Source organism: Rhinolophus sinicus, chromosome 14 (assembly GCF_057876585.1).
Source record: "Rhinolophus sinicus isolate RSI-liver-muscle chromosome 14, RSI-T2T, whole genome shotgun sequence".
In the NCBI taxonomy this organism is placed as follows: Eukaryota; Metazoa; Chordata; class Mammalia; order Chiroptera; family Rhinolophidae; genus Rhinolophus; species Rhinolophus sinicus.
The window spans coordinates 63,262,386-63,279,079 of NC_142514.1; the positions used below are offsets into that span (position 1 = coordinate 63,262,386).

Sequence of the window (16,694 nt, forward strand, 5' to 3'; positions counted from 1 at the left end):
AATTTAAGTTTTTTTAGTAATTTAATTTAGAATTACAAAGACATTAGAAATTCAGCAAATATATGGAAAATAGTTGATTTTATGATGCCATGAATAATTGTGTAAGTATGAAATGAAATATTCTAATAACAGATGACTGAATCATCATTTATTTCAATTTGTAGGGCAAAATATAAGCAGGGAAGGCAGAATTTATGTAAGTCCAGAGTTTAAGGATGCAGACTTTTAATCAATTTATTGGAACTAATATAAATGATCCTGGATACAATTAGGTTCAACAGCAATCTTTTCCTATTTTAAAATGTCAGGTAAAACCTCACAAGAAATAATTTATTGGAAAAATATTAGGTAGCTCCCACCTAGTAATTTCAAATATTACTAATTTAGCTTTTTGTATTGTATGAGTATTCTAATCTTTATATAATCTCTTTTATTTATTTTCTCTGGAGGTTTAAGTGAGTTTAATTCAAGAGCATATGAGTACTATACAGAGTCAGGTAGCAGAAAATTATTCCAGGAGTTCAATTAACCTCAAGAGGAGACACTAAATGGCAGGTTTTAAATTTAGATTTATTTCCCCCTGCCCCGCCCCCCCCCCCAAAAAAAAAAAAAAATACAGAGCAAATTGATGTCAAAGACTGGATTTTAAAAATCTATTCTAAACAAAGAATTTCCACTTCAAATTATACATATTTTTAAAATTAACATTGATTTTTGTAGGCATTATTTTAATGTTATGGGGGAAATTAGCCTAATAAAATTCTCAAAGCAAGTGTTCCAACTTAGAGTATTAAAACATTTTTTAGAGGAATATTTAATATAAGTTGACTTGCTTCTTATTTTTGTTTCTGGACACTGAAGATATCTCTCTATTTCTTTCCAATTCAAACAAAGAATCTCTTTATTTGTTTTTGAGTACACTAACAACTACAATATATAGCAACAAGACAAAAACGTGTATATTTTTTATCTCTTTGAAACTAGATCTGTTTATACAGATAATATTCTAAATCTTAATCGTTTAACAAAAGATGTTCCTGTTTATACAGTTAGTTTTAAGGCTTTCCACATTTCTTCAGATTGCTGTTTGGCTACAGCATCTCCAGAGTAGTCAAGACAGTTTGCATGCCACATGCCAATGCCGCGTAAGCCACGCTTTTGTGTATACGCTGCCTTTAAAGAAATGCTCTGCGGGTTATCATACCACACTTGATGGATACGGCCAGCAGCATCCTATATGAATAAATGAAATTGGAAATTTTAAGTATTTAGGACAACAAGACGGAAACTCATTTCTTAAATCTAATAAATCAAAAAGGATACAATGAAATCATAAAATTTTAGGGCACAATACTTTCCAGCTCTAGGATTCCATGGTTCTACATGTGATGCTTGCTAGATATCATCACTTGTGGCACTTTTACAACAGCAGAGATTACACAAATGAACCTCCTAACATATTTCATTTAAGGCCCTTCTCATGCCCTAAGAGTCCTTCCTTCTCTGATCTGATGATTATCAACCAAGATGTACATCTGAGTCACTTGTGGAGCTTTTAACAAATACAGATTCCCGGGACCCATACCACACGGAACCTACTGAATCAGAACCTTCCAGGGTCAGTGCTAGAACACGTTTGTTTTGCGTTTTATGTTCTCATAGGTAATTCTGATGTGCACCACGGTTAAGGAGGACCACTGCTCTGGTCCTGTGATGTCAGCTTATACACTTTTTTGTAGTCCCTACAGTTCCTGGAAATATGCTTGGTTAGGAGCTCAACCGATGCTTTTGTTAATGACAAAACAGTTCAATCCAAAGGTAATGGCAAGAGACGAGGAAATTAACTCCTTTTCTTGGTCTTACAGTATTGATTCTAGAGCCTGTCAGGTCTGGACTCCACGGTGCCTTAAGCTCACAGCTGATGAAGAACCATGAACTAGAAAATGGTCTTCAGCTCACCTTTCACCTATAAAGTCCTTTTCCCAAACAACACCTGCCTCCATCTAGTAATAACACAGTCTAGTAATAACACAGCCTCTCTTAGAAGGTATAGAAGTTATGAGATAAGGAAGAAAGGGAGGAGGAAAGGAGCAAATCTAGGCAAATAGAGAAGGGAAAAAAAATAGGACGCAAAAAATAGAATGACCTGTAATTAATTAAAAATAATTACTCCGTTTTATATACATCTGCGAAAGTTTTTATTCTCAACAAATACCAGTAACATTGTTTGTATGGTAGCACCAATGGAATTAGAATAGTCTCCTGAAATGACGACTTTGAAGGACAATAGTCACTGGGTAAATGAATAAGCTGTGGCGTATTTTAGTAGACTCATTATATACAAGCGTGTCTTATACTACATCTTATATTCCGTTCTTTAAAATAATACTTAGAACTAGAAAAAGCCATGCATGCTCTAGTAATAATTGTGATTCACTATTACAAGGCAACTGGTAGAACCTTTACCTAAATATGGAAATATTTATTTTTGAGGATTTGGGAGCAAACCCAAATACATATACTTTTCAATGTTGCCATCTTATTAGAAAGTACTTTGAGCCTTTTGATACTGGTAAGAAATTTCAAATGTCTCAAAACAGTGAACGATCAAAGGATGCATCACTAAGTATAAGTAAGATAGATACACACACAGTGAAGGCATAGATGCCTTCAAGAATATCAAGTTCAAGATGAAGCTGCTGTTGCCGAGACGGCATAAGAAGGCAGAATGATTCTCTTCAATCACAGCAGAAACTTGATTTTAGTGGCTAAGAATTTCACAATGAATAGAAGAGGAACAAAAGAGTTATAACTAGATTATCGTCTAAAGTGCAATTGAATGAATGGCCTTGAAGGCCCATCAAAATGTTTCCTGAATTCTAACATCTTAAAGAATGTGTCTTCTTATTCATTAAGGAAAAAAATATTAAGAAATATTAAATATTTCTTTTTTTTATTTTATTAGTTTCAGGTGCACAAGACAAAGCAAAACTTAGACGTTTATCATTTATATCTCACACTGTGTGAACCCACCTCCCCCCATCCACTATCCCTCTGTACGTTCCCCAAATTAATTTTCAAAACCCCGTGGCCATCTTCTGGTTACCGACTATTTTCTAAACCTCTCACCTTCCCCTTATCCCCACCCCCACCCCCCGCCCCTCTAGCAACCCTCAGTTTTTCCTCCATGTTGCTAAACTATAACTATCAAACTGATATCCATGAAACACTCTTCCTCATACATGTATCTCAGAGTGCTGGGAAACAAGGTTCTGTCCTAAACAATTAAGAGGCTTACACAGTTCTGTAAATACTGTTCAGCAAAGGTAGGATTACAGTATATTCTAGTTTAATGAATAGGTATATACTTTGGATTCTAAGATTAAGAAAACTCTACAGTAAAGTTTTCTATATAATTTATATACAAGCATGTATAGATAGATAGATATCGATTATAATTCATTAAGTGTGTATGTTTACAGTCAATTTTTATAAAAGAGTAGCAGACCATTAGTAAAAATATATAAATTCTTACTGGAATTAACTTACAGCATATTATTTTAGAGATCTTTATACAGTAGCATAATCGAAAGTCAATACAAAGATGGTCTGTATTTAGGTTTCCGAGATGTGAAAAAGTTTTTATTATGCTAAAGGTAAATTATAAAAAATATAACTTTTCTTTGGCTCTTTGGTATGTCAATTCCTATTTATCAAACAGTAACTGACAGAAATGCTAATCATTCATTCCCTCCATTTACTCAAGTCTCTGTAATGTTTCAGTCTCCAATATTAACATTGTTTATAATTTGTCTAATGTCACGTCATTTGACCGAATTATGAAATAATTTTGAAACGATGCCATTTTCCATTGTACAATCCACAATGGCACATCTCTTGTCCTCAGCCTCATTCCTCTCTAATAAGAGCCTCATCGGAGTCTTTATCTACTTTGAAATGGAGGCTGTCAGAGCTGGCAACCAGTTTTGGCCCAAAGCTCTTTTAGAAGCCACAGTCGTCATACATATTTGTCAAGTATTAAGGAAATCCTGTTTGTGAAATGCGTGTTTTTATGATGTCATTTATAGTAACAAGTGGCCTATGCAGAGCAGTTCCACTATGAGCATAACTTGAGTTGCCCACCAGGGAAGTAACGTTCCTGATTACACAGATTCAAACAGAAGTTTACTCATGTGAACAGAAGTTTGTATATTACACCCTAAAAGAAAACTAATAGAAATATTCTTGATACCAAATATATAATTATGAGAATATGCAATTATGAAAACTGATAGAATGAATGTTCATAACTTGTAAAAAGTCTTACTTTATAGTTATAATAAGGAGCCTGTTGATTTTTATCCCACTGAATTCCAGAAATAGAACTGTTTACTTGCTTCATGATTATTTTATAGGGCACCTGATGACTTTTAGCACCCACACAAGGACCCTTCTTGTAAGGGGCTTTTGCCGTGGTACAAACATTAGCCTAGAAATACAAAAATGTTCATGTTATACATTATCAACTAAACATAAGTTAAGAGCTAAATCAGAACATATGGTCAAAACTATTTATTAGAAATAAAATATATACTGTAAATAGATATCCTGACTACACAGTATGAAAATGAAATTTTATTATTAAATGAAATATATAACATTCAGAAACTTTCATGAGATTAAACAATTAATAATAACATCTCTACGTTTTAGTCTCAAACTACATTTCAGAAATTCTAAAGTTTACATATTCTATATATAAGTTTATAAATTCTAGAGTTTATATGTGAATAAAACAAGCTCTAAAAATACAAAAGAAAGAGGAAAAAAATCACAAGAAATGAGCTGTCTTACCTCCGATGAAGTCAGGCAGGTATAATCATAGCCGTACCAGGGAACACCCATTACAAGCTTCTTAGGGTTAATGCCCATCTTGATGTAGTCATCATATGCTAATCAAAGACGGACAGAAAAAGCATATTTTTTTCTCTTCCTATGTGTACTAATGTGTTTATTCAGGCTATGCAACCACTCAGAATCTAAGTTTGTAAACATAGTATGTTTAGGCAAAATACTAACACAGTGTTTCTCTAATGTGATTATAAAAGTCATCTTTAAAAACTTTAAATTCTAAATCATTTTCTAAACCGTTTCTTCTGAATAAAGAAAACATTCAAAACAATTAAGATTAACCTGATGCAAAAAGTTACAAAATTTAATTCCGGGAAGAATGGCACATTTCAGAAAGGCATGCTAATTGTGTCTATTAACTGCTAAGACATGATATATTTCATATTCTGGATTTTAAAGTTTCAGAAAAGTTCTGTAAGTCTTGAAACTTTCTGTCTGGGATAATCTCAGAATTTCTTATAGAAAGTACAAGTGTTTCATGTTTTACAAATATCCTATAAATAGGAATTACACCTAGGGATAAGATACTCTGTACTACATAATCTGTAGTTATAGGAAACGGAGAAAAAAATGAACAGATTTCTAGAACTATCAACTCCTTTCTTGCCCAATGCTACAAAATATGTTTTCCTACCAAGAGAAGTTCCAAGACAATCTAGAATGTTGAGAAGTAAATTTGCTACTTTTCAGAGACTTTAAAGTCATTTTGTACTTAAATATCCAAGAGAGGGGTGGGGTATGCATCATTTCCAAAATATATTTGATAATGAACCTTTTCTTGAAAGAACACAATTATTACCTCTTTGATGAAACACAATTTGGGAACACTATATTAAATAATTACTTTTTAATTGTTACAGAATTAAATTGTTTTTTCAAATTTTTAATAGTATGTGCTTGTGATCAGACTATTCTGTCCAAACAATTATGACATGATTAAATGAGGCCAAGTCCTAAGATTTTACCTCTATATGAAAAAGAAAAGATTTTTTATTTATTAACCAATCAATACTTAAATCAATGCCAGCTACCCCAGAAAATTTCACTTGAGTGCAAAAGATAGCAAGCAACCTTTTATTCAATTGGCAGATGTGATATAAACCAGTCAAAAATGTGCCACATCATATGAATGACAGATCAGAAGTACTTGTAATTCTAATGCTATACAGGCACACCCGCTTTATTGTGCTTCTCTTTATTGCGCTTCAGAGATACTGCATGTTTCACAGGTTGAAGACAGACTCTCCACCAGCAAAAAAGATTATGACTCGCTTTATTGGTCTAGAGCTGAACCCACAATATTTCTGAGGTGTGCCTGTAATTTGTACTAATAGTAAATGCCAAATAAGATAAAGCCAATCCCATCAATCATAGATAGTAGATGCTCACATCGTAACTATCTTTGCTTTTAAATAATTCAGTATTGGTTATTTGCACAAAAGCATCCTGCCAAATCCTAGATAAGCAAATATCTTCTTCATGAAATATTGTGACAAGAGTTTTTGGCTTGAAGTTAGAACATCTGCCTTTGTCCCAACTATATAATACTTAATAGCTGTGCAGCTCGAGAACTTAATATCCTTCATCGCATCTGTAATTGAGAGCTAATAATAATATACCTATCCCACAAGATTTTTAGAATTAATTGAAAACTTTAAAGCTCTACAAATCAAGTGCTTTTTATATGTTTCAAGAAAGCTTTACAAATGGAAAAGATATACAAATGACTTAGAAATACTAAGATATAATTTAATGTTTGAGATTATTGAATTAATATTATTAATAAATTATTATTTTGTGGATTCTTTTTTTTTAATTTTATTTTATTAAATTTATTGGGGTGACAATTGTTAGTAAAATTACATAGATTTCAGGTGTACAATTCTGTATTACATCATCTATAAATCCCATTGTGTGTTCATCACCCAGAGTCAGTTCTCCTTCCATCACCATATATTCGATCCCCCTTACCATCATCTCCCACCCCCCACCCCCCACCCTATTTTGTGGATTCTTACCAGTTAATGTGTCAGTATAGGGAGCATTGCTCCCTGCAATACAGTCTGCCCAGACCAGACTATGTTCATCATATGACATCACAAAGACAAAGTCACAGGCATTTGCAATTTCAAAATAATTATATCGCCTGCCTGTGTACTTTGGAGTCCAATTAAAATCAAAGGTTACCTATGGAAAAACACACACCATTTTAGGCAACATGATCAAATATGCATATGATGTCAGATATTTTGTTGAGGCATTATTCTTTTGCCTCATACTGTCCAAGAAAACAGAACTCCTTACATATATAAATGTAGGGTTTGAACATATAGAACTAAAACTAGAACAGTTCTAAGAAATATATCTTTTGCCAACATGGACTGACCCAGACATATGAGGTCAGGTCAGACAATTAAGTTTGCGAACTCATCCTAGAAAAGGTGCTACACACCTCATTGCTGAATATCACTATAGTCACCTTCAAAGTACTCCCCTTGGGAAGCTATGCACCAATGCTAGCACCTAGTCCACCCTTCAAAGCAATATTGGAACTCTTTTTCTGGAATGGCCATCAGAGTCATATTGACATCACATTACCCTTGATGTCCTGAATGTCATGTAAATGTCTTGCTTTCTATATTTCCTGTATCTTCAGGTGAAAAAAGAAGTCATTGGGGGCTAGATTAGGTGAGTTGGGAGGGTGTTCCAATACAGTTATTTGTTTACTGGCTAAAAACTCCCTCACAGACAGTGCCGTGTGAGCTGGTGCATTGTAGTGATGCAAGAGCCATGAATTGTTGGCGAAAAGTTCAGGTCGTCTAACTTTTTGATGCAGCCTTTTCAGCACTTCCAAATAGAAACTTGGTTAACTGTCCAGTTGATACAAATTCATGATGAATAATCCCTCTGATATCAAAAAAGGTTAGCAACATTGTTGCACAAATTTGGCAAACTTAATCGTCAGACCTCATATACGCGGACAATGATTTAGACATATATTTGGACAATGGACCTATATTTGGACCCAACATATTGGGACATATACAGTGATCAGGAATAGAGCACTGTGTAGAAGAGGAATTTTAAACTCAAATGTCTTCAGAGGCTTGACGGAGAGAAACAGTTGTAATGACAGTAGGGTGGGTTGAGGCCTTGAGTAAAAGCACACTAGAAGAATTCAAATACAGCTGTTTTTTTAAAAAATATTTAGAACAACTTAAAATGGATACAAAAGCAGCTCTACATTTATTTATCTCCCACATTTTATGTTTTTGATGTCACAATATGTATCTTTTTAAAATAGCGTATCTGTTAACAAATTACTATAGTTCCCCTATTCCTTATTCTTCTGCCTTTTAAACTCTACACTGCATTTATATAAGTGATTTATCCACAACTATTATTATACTATTCTGAGTACATATTTAACAATGCATTTACGTTTACCCATGACTTTTATACTGTCATATGTTTTCATGTTACTGATTAGCATCCTTTTGTTTCAGGCTGGTCTAGTGGTGATGAAATCCTTCCGCTTTCATCTGTCTGAAAAATTCTTTATCTCTCCTTCAACTCTGAAAGACCGTTTACCAGGTAGGAGTACTCGTGCTTCGCCATGTCTTTCTTTTAGAACTTGGAAGATCTCCCTTCTGGCCTGCAAGGTTTATGCTGAAAAATCCAGATTGTCTTATGGGGGATTCCCTTGTACACAATAAGTTGCTTTTCACTTGCTGATTTTAAGATTCTTTCTTTGTATGTAGCTTTTGACAATTTAATTATAATGTGTCTTAGTGTGCATCTCTCTGGATGTTTATTTCTTCCCCCAGGTTAGGGAAGTTTTCCAGCCTTACTTCTTTAAATAAACTTTCTGCCCCCTTCTCTCGCTTCTCCATCTGGGAAAAGATGTATATTGGTCCTCTTCATGTGTCTCATATGTCCCTTAAGCTATCTTCACTTTTGTAATACTTTTTTTTTTTTTTTTTTTACTGCTCTGATTAGATGAATTCCAGTGGATCTGAGTTGGCTGATCCTTCCTCCCGCTTGCTTTAGTCTGCTGTTGAACCTTCTGTTGAGTCTTTCAGTTCAGCCATTGCACTATTCAGCTCTATGACTTCTGTTTGCTACTTCTTAATATGTTCTATCTCTTTGTTAAAATTCTCATGCTTCTCATGCATTGCTTTCCTGGCCTCAGTGAGACATTATTTTGAACTCTCCATTAGGTAAATCACCTAACTCCCACTCATTAAGGTTTGTCAAAGCTTTTATCTTATTATTTGGTTTGGAACATATCCCTTTGTTTCTTCATTTTCTTTGACCCTCTGTGTTGATTTCTGTACATTAGATAAAAGAGCCATGTCCTCCACTCTTGATAGACTAGTCTCTTTTAAGAGATGAAACTAGTCAGCCTGGCCTGAGCTCCCGAACGCCTCTCAAATATCTGTGACCGTCAAAATTGCTGTCTTTGTTCTTCTCACTCCCAGTAGGCGAGGGTGCTCCAAGACCCACCAGTGTCCCCCAGGGGAGAATCCCAGGGGAGAATCCCAGTGAGCACCAAGATGCAGGCTGATTAGAAGCTAAACCCTTCAGCAGCTGGGAAAGTGTGCAGTTAAACCCCTTCCCGGAGATGGATGTTTCTTCTTGCTCCCTCTGGGCGGACCCTAAGTGTATAACCTTGGGGGTTCTTACCCCATTTAAAAACTGCTTCTTTGTTTGCTGTAATCCTATGGGACTCATGCATCCAAGCTTGCTGGCTATGAGAGTTGGGTGATTTAGGGGCCTGTCCCTTGAATGGCAGCCATAAGGTTGGGATGCTATATGTGTGGACATGTTCCTTTCACAGAGATACTGGTGACCTGGATTTCGATGTGGTCATTTTCTTAGCCAGCCCACTGCTGGCTCTTCTGAGGCCTGGGGAGGATCACAGTCACTACCTAGATCTGCGCTAATTAGAAGCCAGAAGCTCAGGCAGCAGCTTGGGAAGTACGAGGTCAAACGCTTCCAGAAGAAGACTTGGAGCTGTGTGCCTCTGCCTGCACTTCGTGAGCTGAGCCCTGGGGGGCTATCCAGTGTTGGTGCTCAAGTGCCCTGGGAGCCTCTTCTTTGTTTGCTACAGTCCTGTGAGCCTCATGAAGGCAAGTCCTGTTGGCTTTCAGAGCTGGGTGTTTTGGTGGCCCATCCCTCATGTGGGAGCCTTAAAAGTTGGGGCACTAAATGTGCCCCTCAAGGAGACGCTGGGAGTTGGAGGTGCCCCCCCCCCCCCCGATCATACGGTGCTGTGTCAGGTGTGGGGTTTCTTGGGAAAGTATGTCTAAGCATTTCCCACTAATTGCGATGTGGTCATTTTCTTAGTCATCTGATGTGTAGGAGTCAGTCAGCTGGATTCTGGATTTCACTCTGAAGAAGTTGCTCCATTTGTAGCTGTACATTCTGTGCGTCCATGGGAGGAGGGAAATTCAGGAGCCTCCTATGTCTCCATTTGGTCCAGGATCTCCTAGCCTCGTAGTTCTTAACCATAATCACCGATGAAATTTTTAAAAAATATGGACTCTGGGCTTACCCCAACCTTCTGAATAATAATCTCTGGGATTGTGTTCCTGAGTGTGTGTGTGTGTGTGTGTGTGTGTGTGTGTGTGTGTGTGTGTGTGTGTACCTTTTCTAAGACTCCTTGTTACCTTCATGTATCTTGGCCAGGATGGAGAATCACTTATCTGGGGACACTGTATCCTTTGTTACCCATATACTGCCTGGCATGATGCCCGGTGCTGTGATCTGCTCTCCTCATTCTCCCACTGGCAGTGGGGAAGCACCCTGCCTTGTCATAGTTCTGACTAGTTCTATGGAGTTAGTCCTTTGCGCCTTAGTGGGCCTGGGGGCTTTACAAGTAATTCAGAGTCTATGGAACATCTGAGACACTTGCCCAGAACTACCCCTTCTCTTAGCAAGAGCCATCCCTGCTCTGCACTGAGGAAAGCAGGGCCTGGACGGCTGAGCCCTTCCTGATTCTTGCGGATACTTTCCTTATCAAATACTCCTAACCCTGAAGTAAGCCTAAAAGGTGGGCTAATCCACGTTGTATCTTGATGTCCATAGACAACAGATTTATCACACTAAAAATCTGTAAAACTTTTTAATATAACCTCTGAAATTCCAGAAATCTTTTCTAGGACTAAGTGCTGAATTTTTTTTCCACTCAATTACTATAAAACTGAGATTCTATTAATCGTACCTTCACGAATACATTTTGATAGGGATATTACAGGTTTTCCAAAAAATATCAAATGAATTTTTACCTGTGATCCCTCAATTTCACGATGGAAAGAATCTGTAGTTTCTTTGACTAAAGCAGTTAGTGCATGATATTCAGGTGATGAACGATCAACATCTTGCTCTATGTCTATATTAATTCCATCCATGTATTGTGTTTTGCACAAGTTCACTTGTTGAGCTATCCAGGATGCTCTGAAAGTAGGATCGACGATCTTCTTTACCGACACGTCTCCTGGGGAAGAAACGTACGTCTTCTGTACATACAGGATTTTCACAATTTAGTGACATTTAGTTCCCAAACCCATTCCAGGAGAGCAAAACGTCCTTAAAACATCTCATTATTTTGGAATACTGAGCTGCCAATTGAACTTTTTCAAAGGGAGACGTAATACACCAAAATAATAAAAAGTCATTATAAATCTCCAAAATAACCGCTATGAATAATTAGTAAAATCATTCTCAAATTAGAAGCAGAGATTGTGGATTAGAATAACCTAAAGGTCATTATGGTAATTAGGAGTCATATTTTCCTCAAAGCTATGCACTGGTTTATTTAAGCTTTTAACACTCTCTGTATCTGTGACATGAATTAAACAGACTTCAACATTAATTTTCGAATGTTAAAAATATACCAGATAAACGTCAAAAGGGAATTTTTTGCATGGTTAGGATAACAAATGATTCAAGTAAACTTACCAATTGTCTGGACACATCTGGTAAAAACTGCCACTCACCTTTTAGCACCACTCTGGCCCCTTTTGAATGAGCATAGCACATAAGTTCTGGGTCATATTTTCCAAAGACTGCCACAGTTGTAATCTGTGACCAGTCATAAAATTTCCAAGTTTTGTCACCAACGTGAAACACAAAGACCTGCCAGAACAACAGGAATAAGTACCATCACTTAAACCAAGAAGAATATCAAGCCGAAAACCCAAAGTAACGTCGATTAAACATCAACCATATGCCACGCACTGGTGGGCACTGAGAGTACAAAGTGAATAAGACATATGGGCAGGGGGCCATATAATTGGTAGCAGGGGAAATCAGCCAGCCTGGAAAGTAGGGAAAGGTAGGCTAGGAAGAAACAGTGGCAAGTGCCAAGGCCCGAGGCAGAGAGGACAGTGGTTGTGTAACTGAATACTGAGTAGGGCTGAGGCCTAGAATGTGGATTGTGACAGCAGGGGTGAGGCAGACAGTGGAAGGCAGGGCTAAATCATAAAAGGCCTCGAAAATCCCCTTTTGAGAATAGTATTTTATCCTGAAGCCAGTGGTTTTAAAGGAGAAGTTGCATGTTTGCATTTTAGGTATGCATTTCTATATACATTTGAGACAAATCCCTTCAGTTGAAGTAGAAATGGATTCAGAAGAGGCTAAAACTGGAGGCAGAATATCTACTATGGATGTTGTTGGAAGAATCCAGGCAAGAGATGATGGTGACCCAGCCAAAGCTGGGGCGAAGCAGAGACAGGTGAGATAAATGAACAGGTCTGGAAGACCCAGTGGAGCAAATTTCACAGGACTGTGTGACTATCTGAATGAGTGAGACAAGAGAAAGGAAGGAGGTTGGTGACACTCAGGATTCTGGCTGCTGCAGGTGGAGCCATAGATTCTGCATTTCTATGAATGATTTTTGGTGAACTTTACTTCTTAGAATAGCACTCAAGTTAAATTCCAATGAAGCTGATGTTGTTTCTTCAGTATTTTTCCCCACAGAAAATTCTAGAAGCACAGAAGGCTAACTGATCATTTTTATTTATTCCAAATAAGGTGTTAAGTCAATTTTTCAGCAAATACTTATTGAATTCCGTTCAAGTATAGGGAACGTATATTGCTAGGCATTAGTGACAAAGAGGTTAAAAAGAGAGACCAGGTGGCTGGCCCAGTGGCTCAGCGGTTAGAGTTCCATGCTCCTAACTCCGAAGGCTGCCGGTTCGATTCCCACATGGGCCAGTGGGCTTTCAACCACAAGGTTGCCAGTTTGATTCCTCGAGTCCCGCAAGGGACGGTGGGCAGCGCCCCCTGCAACTAAGATTGAACATGGTACCTTGAGCTGAGCTGCAGCTGAGCTCCTGGATGGCTCAGTTGGTTGGAGCGCATCCTCTCAACCACAAGGTTGCCAGTTTGACTCCCGCAAGGGATGGTGGGCTGTGCCCCCTGCAACTAATAACGGCAACTGGACCTGGAGCTGAGCTGCACCCTCCACAACTAAGACTGAAAGGACAACTTGAAGCTGAATGGCACCCTCCACAACTAAGATTGAAAGGACAACAACTTGACTTGGAAAAAAGTCCTGGAAGTACCCACTGTTCCCCAATAAAGTCCTGTTCCCCATCCCTAATTTAAAAAAAAAAATTTTTTTTAAATAGCCACTTTAAAAAAAAAAAAAAGAGAGACCAGGTTCATTATTTAATTACAATAGTATTCCGGGCTCCATCAGAATGCAGGGGGGCCATGACAGCTTATAAAAGTTGGGCAGGAAAATTTCCCTGAGGACTATGTACTTTTAGGATAGGACTGAAATCTAGATAATGACCTGGACAGAATGAAGGGCGAAATCTAGGGAATTGACCTGGGCAGAATGCAGGAGGGGTACCTATGGATAAAAAGAGCATTCTCAGCAGAGGGAATGAAAAGCGGCAAAGGTCTCAATTACTTCAGAACTCTGAATTTCTGGAAACAAAAGAAAGTCAATGTGACAGTAGCCAAAATCCTGAAACTAGGTAGAAGCAGATAAAACTAATAAGGTAGGTGGTGCAAGATCAAATAAAACCTTGTAGACTATGGAAGATTTTGTATTTTATCCTGAGATCAATTGGAAGCTATTAGAGTATTTAAAGCAGGAGTGGAGCCTAAGATTTGTGTTAAGAAATAAGAGAGATAATAGAGATAAAGATAGAGGTAGAGATAGAGGTAGAGAGATACAGAGATGGAGGTAGAGACAGAGACAGAGACAGAGACAGAGATAGAGATAGAGATAGAGGTAGAGATAGAGACACATAGAAATAGATATCACTGGGACACTTTAAGTAGAACAGATGGGACGGTTGGTGGGGAAAGCTAGCTATTAAAGTTAAACTAGACATTTCTTAATTTTCTCAATCTCCTTTTTTATTTTTCAGATGTAACTTTGCATAACTCATTTTTCTGCTAAGCCATTGCCCACTGAAATAACAAAAATGACAAAATGCGATATTAAACAGCTCACTGTTTTTAGACTCATATTTCCATCACAAACCTTATCCCCTAATTTGTTTTAAAACATTCTGAGAGCTTGTCATATAATAGAAATCCTGAAAAATATCTGGATGATCCAATTGAAAATATAAGGGAAAAGAGCTACGGACTCTCGTTCTTGTGTTTGAAAAGTATAGAAAATGTCAGTAGAGAAAAAGACCATTTACCAGCAACATACAAATGAACACAATTTTGCTCGTTTGCATAATTGGTTTTCCAAATGCCTACAGACACTGCCTAACCCACTAACAGGTATTGGTGCTACAATAAGTCTTACAGATGTTATGTTTCCACACAGCAGGTTCTCCATAAACACTATCACCACTTTTATTTCATCTCCTAAGCAATGTATATATACTTTTTTTACTGGTCATTTAAATGCCCCAGCCTGAAACTTAATCTGCTAGATTGAGAACTAGCAATTGTCCCTGTCACTACAAAAGAATTGCTCTTTGGACTACCTAAGCCTTTTGACCTGCTTGATGTCCAATTCCTGTGACAGTCATCAAACCAGGCAGTCAGGTAGTTTTCATGTTGCCTCCAAAACAGTTTAATTGAGGTTACTAGAGGCCTCATAAATCGTTAGGTGAATAGAAGTAAAATGGACTGATGGGCCCATTTTTACCACCTTCTTGGGTGGTTTTGAGGTGCCTACAGGAAAGAGCTGGCGGGCACAGCAAAGCCCAGGGAGGCGAAACACGCTGCCTTCCAGTGTTCCGTTGGAGCGCTGAGATTCTTTCGAACTGAATCCTTCTCTAGGAAACCGATGGTTCTTCCTGCTTAGGGAATATCTCGTTATCCTAGCTCCTTGCTTGTAAGGCCGAGTGCACTGCAGAGACACAGCGGGTGATGAAAGCAGCTTGTATTTGGAGTCAGACCTGGGTTTGAATCCTTGACTGCCTCTTGCAGGCAGACACTTACTGTGAGACGTGGGAGGAGTTAGTCAACCTCTCTGAGCCCAAGTTCCCTCATCTATAGGATGAAGCAATCTGGAAACAGAACAGCCCGCACGAGTGGTGAAAGTTGGTTTCAGCACCCACACCACCTCTTTTTAAGGCTCGGTTCTACTCTAACTTCTCTTGGGCCTAGAGGACCAGAGTCGGAGCGGCAGGCAAGAGGCGCTTACCTCGAAGTCGGGGTGGTGGTGGATGGGTTGGCAGAGCGCTGGATCCTGGCACGGGCAGTTGGCACCAGCCGGGAGCGGCAGCATCAGCAGCAGTGGCAGTAGCAGCAGCGAGGCCATCCCAGGACGCTGTGTAGTGGCCTTGCCAGGGGGCGCAGGAGTCTGAGTGGTTGTCTAGACGTGCTTGAGGAAGTCACCAGGCATGCAGCTGGAGCCTGATTTTCTTGAGGAGCCAGGGGGGCGGGCCTACCTCATGGTGGGTGGGGGGAGGTGCGGCAAGCTGGGTGGTGCTCCAGGGACAGGAAAAGGAGCGGCTGGGCCCTAGCCATGTATGGGGATGTGCGGGCTGGGTGAGGAGAAAGACCATGGTGAATGTTTACACCACTGAGCCAATGCCCCTGCGGCACACAGCTGACCAACTGACACAATCAAGTGAGTAGCATCTGTACTGCCCCACCCCCCAGCACTCTGCAGCAATCTTTCGCTTATTATGGTAGTCTGTATAATCCTTGTGGAGTCTGAAGGTGGAGGGAGCCCCCAAATGAAATAGGGGGTCTTGGAAGGGATGACTGAGCAACATGGTTGGAATCGCCAAAAGATTTTTAAGATACTGACTGATATCTGTTCTATCTTACAATGGCGGTTTGAATACAGTCATCTAATTCTGCTTCCTCACATGCTTAACCCTCAGTACAACCCTAAGCCCACAAGGGCAAGGCAATGGCAGCAACAAAATGTTGGAAGCTGGGAAGCACAAATATGAGACCTAAGTGCCCCAAGCCCCAACAGTGGTTAGGAAAGAATGAAGAAATAAAATGGAGTTTTTATAGCCCAGCAAACAAAATTACTTAAATCAGTATAGCTGAAGCATGAGCAATAGACTTTTTTTTAATTTAGCTAGACTTAGTATTTAAACTTTGAGCTTTTCAGTTGTGTATCAATGCCTGGAGATATATATACATACATATATATATATATATATATATATATATATATATGTATATATATATATATATATCCTCTAGATAACTCTCTAATAAACTTAGGAAAGTATGTTTATGTATCCAGACCACCTGACATCCATTATCCAGACCACTGAACATCTGTCTGGAGGACCATCTCTGACCAAACCAGAGGCTAAAAATGCAGGACTGGT

At 38.4% G+C, this 16,694-nt stretch overlaps 1 protein-coding gene across 1 annotated transcript; it reads right to left on the minus strand.

Annotated features, from left to right (window-relative positions):
* Positions 1–939: 939 nt before the first annotated feature.
* Positions 940–15,743, minus strand: LOC148755704 (di-N-acetylchitobiase-like). The gene is made up of 7 exons (XM_088791253.1): positions 15,542–15,743; positions 11,913–12,051; positions 11,202–11,410; positions 6,930–7,098; positions 4,855–4,952; positions 4,328–4,489; positions 940–1,233 (listed from the first exon to the last, which is right to left on the minus strand). Exons 1-7 carry the CDS (start codon positions 15,656–15,658, stop codon positions 1,042–1,044), a joined length of 1,086 nt encoding a protein of 361 aa, XP_088647379.1. The 5' UTR covers positions 15,659–15,743; the 3' UTR covers positions 940–1,041.
* Between the last annotated feature and the right edge of the window lie 951 nt (positions 15,744–16,694).